Below are 12,256 nucleotides of genomic sequence, written 5' to 3' on the forward strand. Positions count from 1 at the left end.
ATTTTAGTTTCTCTGTGAAGTGATTATTCAACTCTTTAAGACATTTATCCTTCTTAAGAATACATATGCAAAGATTTAGAAGCATATAATAAGCCAAGAAGTTTTAATTCCCAGGTGACCTCAAACCTAGGCCTTACATTACTTTAGGAGGCTTCAGGTACCACCATTATTTTCTTTAGTTATTACACCTTCCTCTTTGGACAGACACTCTGTTCCCCTAGTTTATTTTTAGATGTCTTTGTGGATGCCATGTAAGTTGCTTTCTCCATCCTTGTTTAAAAGCTTAGCATTAATTGTAGGAAACCATTGCCTTGGCAACGACGGTGTCAAGACAAAGGTAATTGTGGTATGAGTGATAGTCAAACCCTGAATTAGGAATACTTTGTACACTCTGCTCTTAGTGTTCTCTTCTAGCACCAAATCAGGAGCAGCTCTACTCTTTGCTTGCAGATAAATTGCTATTTTGTTGATTTGGGCTTTTGTTCCTTGTTGTTATAGTGTTAGACATGTATCACATTTTTTTTTTTTTTTTTGTGAGGAAGATCAGCCCTGACCTAACATCCATGCTAATCCTCCCCTTTTTGCTGAGGAAGACCGGCTCTGAGCTAACATCTATTGCCATTCCTCCTCTTTTTTTTCCCCAAAGCCCCAGTACATAGTTGTATGTCATAGTTGCACATCCTTCTAGTTGCTGTATGTGGGATGCGGCCTCAGCGTGGCCAGAGAAGCGGTGCGTTGGTGCATGCCTGGGATCTGAACCCGGGCCGCCAGTAGCGGAGTACGCGCACTTAACTGCTAAGCCGCGGGGCCGGCCCCTGTATCACATCTTTTTGTTCTTGTTTTTCAGTAATTCTCTACAGCAGTAATACAACAAAACCTTTCATTTCAACATTTAGCAGTATAAACCTCAGAAGATATCTATACCAATTTTAAATAATAGATTAGCATGTGAAATGTAGAAGATGTATTTAACTCATAATAGAAAAGCTCAAAAGTGGGCTTCTTTGATATTATGTCTTACTCATAAATCACTCCTTCTGGTAGATAGAGGTAAAAATATGGTCCTGAGTAAGTGGTAGAAATTAGTGTTTGCTCAGGTTGACTAACAAGGTTGTTCATTGTTGTGCTCATAATCTTGCAGATTTTTTTTTTAAGTTTTTATGAATGTTCATTTAATTTTATTCTCATTAGGTTACTATACGTGATGTTAGAATGGCAGGCCATTTTAATCCAAATAATTATTTGCATAATAGTAACCAAACATGAACAACAGAAATAATCTGAAAAAAAACTTAAGTAAATATTTTTTTTTGTTTTTTGTTTTGTTTGTTGCAGTAACATTGGTTTATAACATTGTGTAAATTTCAGGTGTACATCATCTCGCTTGCAGATTGACTGGCAAAACCTTTGTGCATCATCTAGAAATTGACAGATTGAAATTTTCCTTTTGTCTATTTATCTAGCTACTTGACCTAGTTGCAGAAGAACTTGCTTCAGCATTTGTATTCATGTAGCTGGAGACATGTAAAAGGACATGGAGATAGCTAGCATTTTGTGGTAGCAATTCAAATCTGCCTTGACAGTCAATGGGTCAAAGTACTAGAGCCAAGTATATTTCCTTGGAAGGATCCTCTTTCTCAGTGTTATCACTCATTTAAAAGGGTATGAGTGGAATAAGAATATTAGATTTAGTACAGCAGCTGCGTTTGAAAAGAGGTGGATTAACATAAGGAGAGAAGTAAGGTAAGAGAAATATTGGTGACCTACTTGAGAGTGTAGTGGAAGACAGGAGACATTTGTTTATAGTGAGATTTTTACTTCCAGGCAGTTTTCTAGCATACTGAGTCTTTTCAAATTCAACATCAATATTAAAACCAGTATTTTATCTGCTACTTAGATATTTTAAATCTGCTACTATTCCTCTGTATCTTCTTTTTTTTTTTACTACATCTATCAGAAATATAAGAAATGTAGAGTCTTCAAAAAATATAGAGGATGGAGTTTAGAGTAATAAAATTAAAAGTGTATTTTTGCTATTTTTCTGGCTCATTGGGGGTTTGATTGATACGGAATGTACTAGGCATCCAACATGAGTAAATACTACTGTAGAAAGTCTGGAACTGGGGAACCGCAGTTGGACCCAGGGAGGGTAGACACCATCATAGGGCCATATTCAGGAGACAAAAGTTGAAATGGATTAAACTTGAGAATAGGACATTCGTGGGTCAGCTCAGAAGCAGGAGTTAGGTAGTCAAAACCAGTCCCTCCGTTGTCCTGGGTGATTTCACTGTCCTTTGGAGGACCTGAAACTTAGCCTCATAGTTTCTTTATCTCCTCAACTCCTGTTGACTCTCACTTCCATTCCTTTTCTAGTCCCCACACTCACAGGCAACACCTCAACTCTGTCACCCTCAAAACAGTTTCACCTCTGAAATCTTAAGCCTCGGTATGTTTCTTCTAGATCACGCTGTCTTTTCACTGTTATCACCTGACCCATATATCTGTAGACAAGTAAGACTCTTACATAAATGATAGGCAAGACGGGTGTGTTATTTTATGTTGTGAGGTTTAGACAAGGTAGTCCATGTGAAGCCATGAGCCCCCAGTGTAATAACTGGTACATAATTAGTGCACAGTAAATGGGTGCTAGCGGTGGTGATTTTGTTGTTATTACTGCCTCCTTGCAGTTAAATAGCAAATTAACTTACTTGGTTCTCCAGTTCAACTCCCTGATTTTACAAATTGGGTGTCTGTGTATTTATAAGGTCACAAATCAGAACACAGACCAACACATTCATCGACACCTTCATCCAGTTAATGGGCACAATGAATAAAATGAGGTAATAAATGTAAAAAAAGCATATAAAAGCACTCAGTGTTTCTTTGCTGTGTGATTTGAAGAAGACCTGCCTGTAACCTTGTGGACTTTATTGGCTTTCCCTGTACTTTATTTCTTGAGCGCTAGAAGTGAGTTGGCTACTTTACACTCAAAACAGGATCTTTAGACCCTTCACATTTACTTTAATTGAAGAAAAATAAGCTTCCTCTGGCCCTTTTATACCTTTCAGATATGTACATTTCAACCTTGAGTCACAGCTACACACTTCTGGCCATAAGCATTTTGTGTGTTTGGATACTGTGGCCCCTTGGAGGAGGAACCCAGATTAAGACAAAATGGGAGAATAGGTCCTTCTTTTTTTCCCTAGTTCTTACTCTAGATTCATGAAACCAAAAGGAAATTCAGATCATGGAGGAACTTGCAAAAGCAGTGAGCTCTGGGAGATTGGGAGGAATGGGGTGCAGAGGTTTTGGTTTGCAGTGGTTCTCAACACTGGTTGCATATTGAAATCACCAGGAGGTTTAAAAAATAAAATATTAATGCTCAGGCCCCATCCTCCAAGGTGGTTTTATATGCCCATCCTCCTTGTACAAATATGGAGCTTTTAAAGACTATACGTCCCATTCAAGGCTTATTGATTCTGAATTTCATACATTTGTCTTTTAAAACCTCTTCAGGAGCTTTTTATACAGCTGCGGTTGAAGACTTCGGGCACAGATTGTGTTTTAGTATTTTGCTAAAGAAAGTTTTCTTTAAAGCAGTATCATAATTGTCTATTGGCGATTATGAAAGTAATCACTAAAACACCTTTGGGGTGCATTTTGATAAATTTTAAGTTGTATGAGTTAAAGAAAAACGTGGAATGTAAGTGCAGCTAATTGGGTTAATAAATACTACACTTAAAAAAACTTAAGGCAAAAACAATAGAAAAAGTGACCCTGAGTACTACACGTAAGGGGTGGGTGGGACTTGGCAGTGTGCTGCGGTAGTTTGAAGCCCAGCTCTGTAACTGACAGACCTCTGGGTAATTTAACCTGGAACACCTTTTCCCCTGTGGAAACTCTGCCCCAGGCTATTTTCTTGGATTGCTGTGAGTGGTTGTTGGAATTTGTGGTTGGAGGGAATGTTCTGTAACCAAACAAGTAATGAATGAGATTCTCACGGAAGTTCACACACCATGACTAAATTTGGAAGTCAACCAGCTACCTTCACAGCCCATCTTTATTTAATCAATATACTTGAAATCCGTACATTGTGCTGGGTGCTGTTGGTCAGTGGTGAACCAAGCAGACGTACTCACTACCCTTGTGGGGATATGATTCAGTTTGTACTAAATGCCTTGAAGGAAAAAGTAGTATAGCAGCGGGGAGGAGAACAGTGGTGGTCCAGGAAGGCCTCTTTGGTTGAATGCAGCTAAGGATTAGAAAGAGCCAGCCCTGCAAAGAGCTGGGGAGAAGGACAGAGGTGGGGGGAGTGTTGTAGGTGGGGAGAACAGTGTGTGTAGAAGTCCTAAGGCAAGATAGAAGTTATTGTTTGAGGCGCTAAGAGAAGGCCGGTCAGTCAGGAACTAGTGAGGTGGGAGACTTAGTGTGGGATAGTGGTCTCTGATGTCTGAGCCAACTGAAGATAAGTACCTGGATTAATACTAAAAATAATTGTTAAACTTAACACTTTTCTAGTTGCTATTTGATAATCTGGAATATGCTAGCATGTGATGTTATACTGTATGTGATGTCTGTTTCTTGGTATTTTTAGCTGTAAAATGGCTGTTAAGCATAACTAAATTCAGATATGAGTATTGTATTTTATAAATTTGACGCTGTGGCATAGTAATTTGAAGCCTAACTCCGTAAATAAGAAACGTTTGTGACGTTTTATTTATTCTTGGTAATTGGCCTCTTTAAGACCTGTTTCTCCATGGGGATACTGTTACTTACTTTCCTAGGTTATTTTGAGAATACACACACATTTCCCTCCCTCTTGTCTGTCTGGTCCCTTTGCTTTTGCCTTTTCCCTCCTAACCCTCTCTCTTTCCCCTGCCCCACTCTAGGTGTGTCATGAATAGAAAGCGTTAATAAATGCTCAGTTCTTAAAAAGTGACCACATTACTCAGAAATGTTAGTGGCTGAGTCTCAGCTGGAATATTTAATTGAGTTTTCCATCCTTCAGACTAGTATTCTCTCCACGGTATACCTCTTGGCTTATTGGTGTCACTGTATGTCACTATATTAAAATATAGGATTTCTGCTTTTAGTTTTTCTTACTATGGTAGGAATTGGTAGAAAAAGAGGAATAATTAAATTTGTAAGCAAAATTAGAGATTATTTTGCAGTGTTGCTTTTAAGAGTATATTTTGCATTTGGCTGTAAACGAATGGTGGTAAAATAGACTGAGTCTATTTACTGTTACACCCTTTTTGGCAAGAAACTGAGAGAATCCTAGTTCCTAGTACCAGTGTGTTTATTTTATGAAAAGTCACATGAGGACAAAGTTAACTCTTCTAATATTTCATTGTAAGTACTTCAACTTTTGTACAACCTTGGTATTTTTCTGTTACGCATTTTATTAAATGAATCAATTTCCTTGGTATAGTTTTACATTATCAGAATATTTTAAATTATCTAAAGTTACTTTAGTAAAATTCTTGAAATATAATTGAATTTTGGATAATTAGATTGGATCAAATGTTGAATTGAACTTCTTAAAATAGTAAAAATACAATGCTACCATTGAATTTTTGCTCCGAGTGAAATGTTTTTCATACTTTCTGAAAGGTATTTGGATACTTACAAATCAGTAAGCACTGATTTTAAATTTAAATTTTATAATGCTTGTGATTTTGAAAAAAAAAGAATTTTCTATTCCCTTCACTGTTTTTTCTTTTTGTTTTTTCCTACTAACAATAGCTGTGGTAGGACAGGACCTTGCTGGAACCTTCAGTAAGTTGGCCTTTTCTTTTTCAGACTTCCCATCAGTCAGTCATCCATGCATGTCAGTTAGTGGCGTCTGCATCGTACTTCCAAAAATTCCATACCGTCAGTCTCCTTGCCTGCACTGACTTCCTTGTAACTGAGACTTGACTAAGTGAATTGTCCTTCCCGTTCCATGCTTGTGTTACTTGGTACACATTTCAGCAACAACTGAAATGGCCTTTTAAAGAAAAGATCAGTATTACTATTTTTTCAGTTTTATTTTGTCTTTTGAATAAGTCTGGTTTCCCCAGAGACGTTGTTAGGCTTCTTTTTTAGTGGCATAAATCACTGTTGTCGTGTAGATATGTGACTTAAATATTAAAACTACTTTGTTTTGTGGAGCAGGATGTCAATTAGGAATGATACAGATACTATCAATTCTGGAATTGGTTCTTGACAGTATCATCAACATTTTCATCTCATTGAGCACATGTTATACACATGGTATTATTTTGGTGATTAAGTATAGTCAATGCTTAGTAAGACTGCAGACTAAATCCACGGAATAATTTGTTTTTTTTTTTCAAGTTGGTGCAAAAAGCAACATTTCGTGTTTAATATGTGAAGTATTTCAGATGTAAAATTGAGAAATGTTTGATCTTCAATTACATTACTAAAGTACTCTGAAAAATTGCTATAAAATGGGTCAACTTTTATATTTTTGGAAAGTTCTTCTTAGAAAAGTATCATTTTGCTTCCTTTTATAAACAAATATCTGGGAAGAAAACAGCATTTTTGTAACTTGTATGGGAAAGTAAGGTCTTGAGGTCAAAACTAGATTTTGTCTTAACTATACCTAACTTCTTACCAACTAGTGACTGTATTGGAACAAAATTGTATTTTCTTAAACAACGAGTTATAATCAGATTGGTCTTTATGAGCTAGCACCTTAGGAAGGCACCATTCAGGTTTTACTTTTATCATCTCTCACTTATACGAAACAGTTCATTAAATACTATATCTTCTAGGAGGGTCCACAGGGCTTGAGGACCTTCCTGTTCAAGAGTCTCTCCATAACCCCCTTAGAATATCCCTTATTATAATGTTATAGGAACATTAATAGACCATTATGTTTTCAATAATGGGTAGGAACAGAATATTACCAGATTTCTCAGGCTCTTGAGATCTGATGTGATGGCCAGTTCAGTTGTTGTTTCATTGTATAAAATACCCGTTTACTATGTTTGTTTATTGACTTATTTGGGTAAATTTCTGAAACACATGAGGGAAAGGTACAAAAATCTTCTTTTTGATTTTTCTTTGGTCATATCCCTTGACAGTGTAGTTGCTGAAGCTTATACTTTTTTTCTTCTGACCACAATTATTCCCCTAATGCTTTAAAACATTGGTATTTTGAAAGCCTTTTCCTGTTAATTCCATTATTAGTTTGTTTTTGTTTTTGCCCAGGGTTAGGTTCTTAAATCTCTGCTCTTCGAATACCACTTGTTTTCTGTCTTGCCTCTACCCCCATACTCCCTGAAAGCCATAATTTAAGGCATAGTAAATATTTGATGTTCTTAGTATGTTATTGTTAAAATGTCAGTTTGCCAATGCTTCTTTAATAAGTTGATGATGTTAGGTAATTATGATATCAGAATGGGTACACATACCAGTAGCTGATATGTTTAAAACTTTATTCATAATATTAAAGATATTTAAGTTTTTTAACTATATTAGTGTTATATGTTTGCATGGTATATTTTACATTTGAGGGAGAAGCGTTATAAAAGTGTAGCTTCCAAAAGCTTGATCTGGCAATGATGGTATTAAGAAGGTCCAAACAAAGCATGGGTTACAGTGGAACCTTTCTGACAAGTATGTTAATAAGTAAATCTCTTTGGCCTTTTAAAATTTTTTCTTCAGCTAAAAAGTCTGCATTTTCTTTTTTGTTTAAACTTCACTTCAACTTTTAGGAAGTATTATACTTATCTGATAACTTTATTTTTATTTATTTATTTAATTAATTTTTTTTTTTGCTGGGCAAGATTCACCCTGAGCTAACATCTATTGCCAGTCTTCCTCTCTTTTTTTTCTTTCCCTCCTCAAAGCCCCAGTACATAGTTGTATATTCCAGTTGTAAGTACTTCTAGTTCTCCTGTATGAGCCACCACCACAGCATGGCAACTGACAGACGAGTGGTACGGTTCCATGCCCAGAACGGAACCTAGGCCACTGAAGCAGAGCACGCCAAACTCTAATCACTAGGCCATCAGGGCTGGCTCATGATAACTTTATTTGTAGATTATTGTTTATTGGCCATCTGGCTTCTGAGGCATTATACTTATAACAAAACTTTAATTTAATTGTTTACATTTTTTTAAAGGTAAATTTCAGAACTTGGATGCTTTTTCTTTGTTGTATTTATTTCAGAATATTCTGTTGCTTCATATATGTGTTTAAGGTTAGCTAGAGAATTCTGTTCTATTGCTGTTTGTGTTTTTTGTTCTTTAATATAGTTAATACTTTTATTTTAAAATCAAGAGATTTTAAGGATTTTTTTTTTTTTGTGAGGGAGATCAGCCCTGAGCTGACGTCTGATGCCAATCCTCCTCTTTTTTCTTTTTTTTGCTGAGGAAGATTGGCCCTGGGCTAACATCCATGCCCATCTTCCTCTACTTTATATGGGACACCACCACAGCATGGCTTGACAAGCAGTGCCGTGGTGTGTGCCCGGGGTCCGAACCTGTGAATCCTGGGCCGCCGCAGTGGAGCGCGCGCTCTTAACTGCTTGCACTACCAAGCCAGCCCCAAGAGATTTAAGGATTTTTTTAAAAATGTATTTTCAATGTTGTAATAGCATGTGTATATAATATCCATTTAAAAATATTCCCACATTTAGCACAGATTGGTCACTTGCTTGTTCTTGTTCTTATACTTTTTTTTTTTTTTTTTACTAAATCTCTTTAGAAAAAATTGATTTCTAATGCTTAAATTCTAAAATTTTCTTAATATTTTAGGATGGGCAGAGTTTTTTTTTTTTTTTTGATCAATCTCTACCTGTAAAATAAAAATTGAGTCAAGTTAAATTATAATTCAGGGATTGTTATACACTATTAGGTAACAGTATGACATAAGTAATGGTCCCTTTCGAGGGGACTTTCAATGGGAATGTTAGAAACTGCCCATGTGTTTGTAACACCAGAGTTGATGATTTTCCTTAGGTGATTAAAAGTTTTCTTCTAACATTTTGGTGCCAGATGAAGACTTTCTCTATTTGTAATTTATAGCTTACCAGCCCTCCAACAGAATGGAGCCCCAGCCACGCAGGAGAGGATGCAGTGGTGTCTTTTGCTGATGTTGGATGGGTAGCCAAGGAAGAAGGAGAGTGTTCAACAAGGCAAAGGTTAGTATGGAAGTTATCAGAGTGAGATGCAGTATATTATTTTAAAAGATGATACATTTGCAGTATTTCCTTTTATTAGCCTAATTTGATCTCTAGTAACTAATCCAGTTATTTTTCTTGGGTAGTCGTCGTCTTTTTTTTTTTTTTTTGTGAGGAAGATCAGCCCTGCGCTAACATCATGCCAATCCTCCTCTTTTTGCTGAGGAAGACTGGCCCTGAGCTAACATCTATTGCCAATCCTCCTCCCTTTTTTTTCCCCTTTTCTCCCCAAAGCCCCAGTAGATAGTTGTATGTCAGAGTTGCACATCCCTCTAGTTGCTGTATGTGGGACGCTGCCACAGCACTGCCAGAGAAGCGGTACATCAGTGCGCACCTGGATCCGAACCCGGGCCACCAGTAGCGGAGTGCACACTCTTAACCGTTAAGCTACAGGGCCGGCCCCTCGGGTAGTCTTCTTTTATGTTTATTTTAAAGACTTAGCTAGTATTTATAAAGTTGCTAGAGACATATAACTGTGTCCTAAATCCTTATGAATTACAGAATTCCCTGCCCTTCATAAGTTTACATTCTAATATGAGGAACCAGAAAGAACTATCATAAATATGCTTAGGTAAGTAAAGTAATTATCATGGTCTTATTGGGACAGAGGAATTAGTGTGGGTCATATTAGGGAATTTGTATAATTGTTGGAGCATGTTTCCTAAAAATTGTGAGTCAAGATGGGTTTTGATTCAAAGGAAACACTGTAAGAATTAGAGAGGTGCTTCCATTTATTTGAAAGAACATGAATAAATTGTTGACTACACTTCAATTTAATAAACAGTTATTCAGCATATTCAACTTTTCATTCTTATGAGCCATCAAGGATACAGAGATAAAATAAGACATGGTCCTAGCTTTCCAGGACCGGGTATACTTGGTGTGCTAGAAGAGATTAAAAAAGGAAATCGATGATATTGATACTGTCAAGTCTACTTAGTAAATATGGAAGGCCACTATGGTGAGGTTAAGGAGACAGGTTTAGCAAGGCTTCTCAGAGGAGAGGATGCTAGAGCTCAGTGATGAGGGTCAGTATAAGCCAATCAAATAGGAAGCCTGTATTCCAGGAAAAGTGAACAACGTGGCATGTTTAGGAAACTTCAGATGGCTCAGTGAGGCTAGAGAGTAGCAGAGAAGGGTAAGCTATAGAAGATGAATGTGGAAAGTAGGTCGAGGTTTAAAGGTCATACATATTAGGCTAAGAAATCTAAACTTTTTCATGAAAGCATTGTAGAGCCATGGAAGAAACTTAAGCATATGGTCATATTATCAAATTTGTATTTTACTGAAATTTCCCTATACACAGTATGAAGAATAGAAGGGGGCCGGGCCAGGAAATAGGCCAAATAAGAGATGGTCCGAGTCTGACTAACAGAAGACAGAGAGAAGAGGGACAAAGTTCAGAAATACTCAGATGAATTGAAAAGACTTAGAAACTTTTTAGATATTGAGGTTAAGAAAGGAAGAGTCTAGAGCCAGCCCTGATGGCCTAGTGGTTAAAGTTCAGTGTTCTCACCGCTTCAGTGAGCTGGGTTCATTTCCCCATCGTGGAACCATACCACCTGTCTGTCAGTTGCCATGCTGTGGTGGTGGCTCACATAGAAGAACTAGAAGGAGTTACAACTAGGATATACAACCACGCACTGGGGCTTTAGGGAGGAAAGGAAAAAAAAAAAAAGAGGAATATTGGCAGTAGATGTTAGCTCAGGGTGAATCTTTCCCTCCAAAAAAAAAAAAAAAAAGAAAGAAAGGAAGAGTCTAGGATACCTCTCAGGTTTCTGGCTGGGATAGTTGTGAGAATGATGAAACAATAGGAATAGGAAAACAGATTTTTTTTTTTTTTTTTTTTTTTGGTGAGTGGGAATAGGAGGAGGTAGTCCAGTCTGAAATATGTTCTATTTGACTTTCCTATAGGAAATTGACATTGCTCTAGAAACAGTTTATGTAGTTACATGTTGATAAAGAATGCTTGCACTTCAACATGTAGGTATAGAATGGCTGATAATCAGAGTGCTCAGGGAGCATATATAAGACATGAAGAGCATTGGTATCCCGGATACAGGCGTTTGGGAGTGAATCAGGACAAAAAAAAGAGAAAGAGAGGAACCATCCTTCCCCCCCACCCCCCAAAAGGAGCAGCTCAAGAGGCAGAAGGAGAACCAGCAGAGGGTGTTGTCAGGGAAGCAGAGGTAGGAGAGTTTCATGGAAGAGGGGAGTAAACTAGTCATCAGTGCCGAATACTTAGAGGCTAGGTAAATCAAAATACTAGCAAGTTTTGATTTTGTTTTGCAGTTGGAAGATTATCATTGACTTTTAGCAAGAGTAATTTCATTTGAGTGGTATTATCTGGATAAAATAAGAATCAAGTAATTCAAGAGCAAAGAAGGAATTTGATTTGACTGACAAGTAGAAGTGAGGACATAGCAATAGATGAGCACAGACCAGGTATTGCAGGATTAGCAGGTAAAGAATCTTTCTTTTTTAAGAATTTTATTTTATTTTTTTAATTAAACTTTTTTTCCCAAGTAGTCCATCAGTTTGTCTGATTAGTTTTTTAAAATTATTTTATTGAGGTCATGTTGGCTTATAACATTGTGTAAATTTCAAGTGTACATTGTTATGTAACAGTTTCTGTATAGACTGCATATGTTCACCATCAACAGTCTAGTTGTTATCCATCACCATACATATGTGGCCCTTTACCCCTTTTGCGCATCCCACCCTGCCACCTTCCCCAGTGGTAACCACTACTCTGTTCTCTTTATCCATGTGTTTGTTTATCTTCCACGTTGTTGTCTTTGTCTGGCTTATTTCACTTATTATAATACCCTCAAGGTCCATGTTGGACCAAGGTCCATGTTGTTGCAAATAGCACGATTTTGTCTTTTTTTTATGGCTGAGTAGTATTCTGTTGCATATATATACCACATCTTCTTTATCCATTCATCCGTTGATGGACACTTGGGTTGCTTCCATGTCTTGGCTATTGTGAATAATGCTGCGTGAACATAGGGGTACATAAATCTCTTTGAATTGTTGATTTCATGTTCTTTGGATAAATAC

At 37.0% G+C, this 12,256-nt stretch overlaps 1 protein-coding gene across 1 annotated transcript in view; it reads left to right on the top strand.

The window, feature by feature from the left end:
• Positions 1 to 12,256, top strand: part of MTFR1 (mitochondrial fission regulator 1) — a 65,839-nt gene that overhangs the window by 21,930 nt on the left and 31,653 nt on the right. The window contains exon 4 of the mRNA XM_058528793.1: positions 9,039 to 9,154. Within this exon, the coding sequence (XP_058384776.1) occupies positions 9,039 to 9,154 (116 nt within the window). The remainder of the gene's footprint in view (positions 1 to 9,038; positions 9,155 to 12,256) is intronic.

This window comes from Diceros bicornis, chromosome 33 (genome assembly GCF_020826845.1).
Source record: "Diceros bicornis minor isolate mBicDic1 chromosome 33, mDicBic1.mat.cur, whole genome shotgun sequence".
Classification (NCBI taxonomy): Eukaryota; Metazoa; Chordata; class Mammalia; order Perissodactyla; family Rhinocerotidae; genus Diceros; species Diceros bicornis.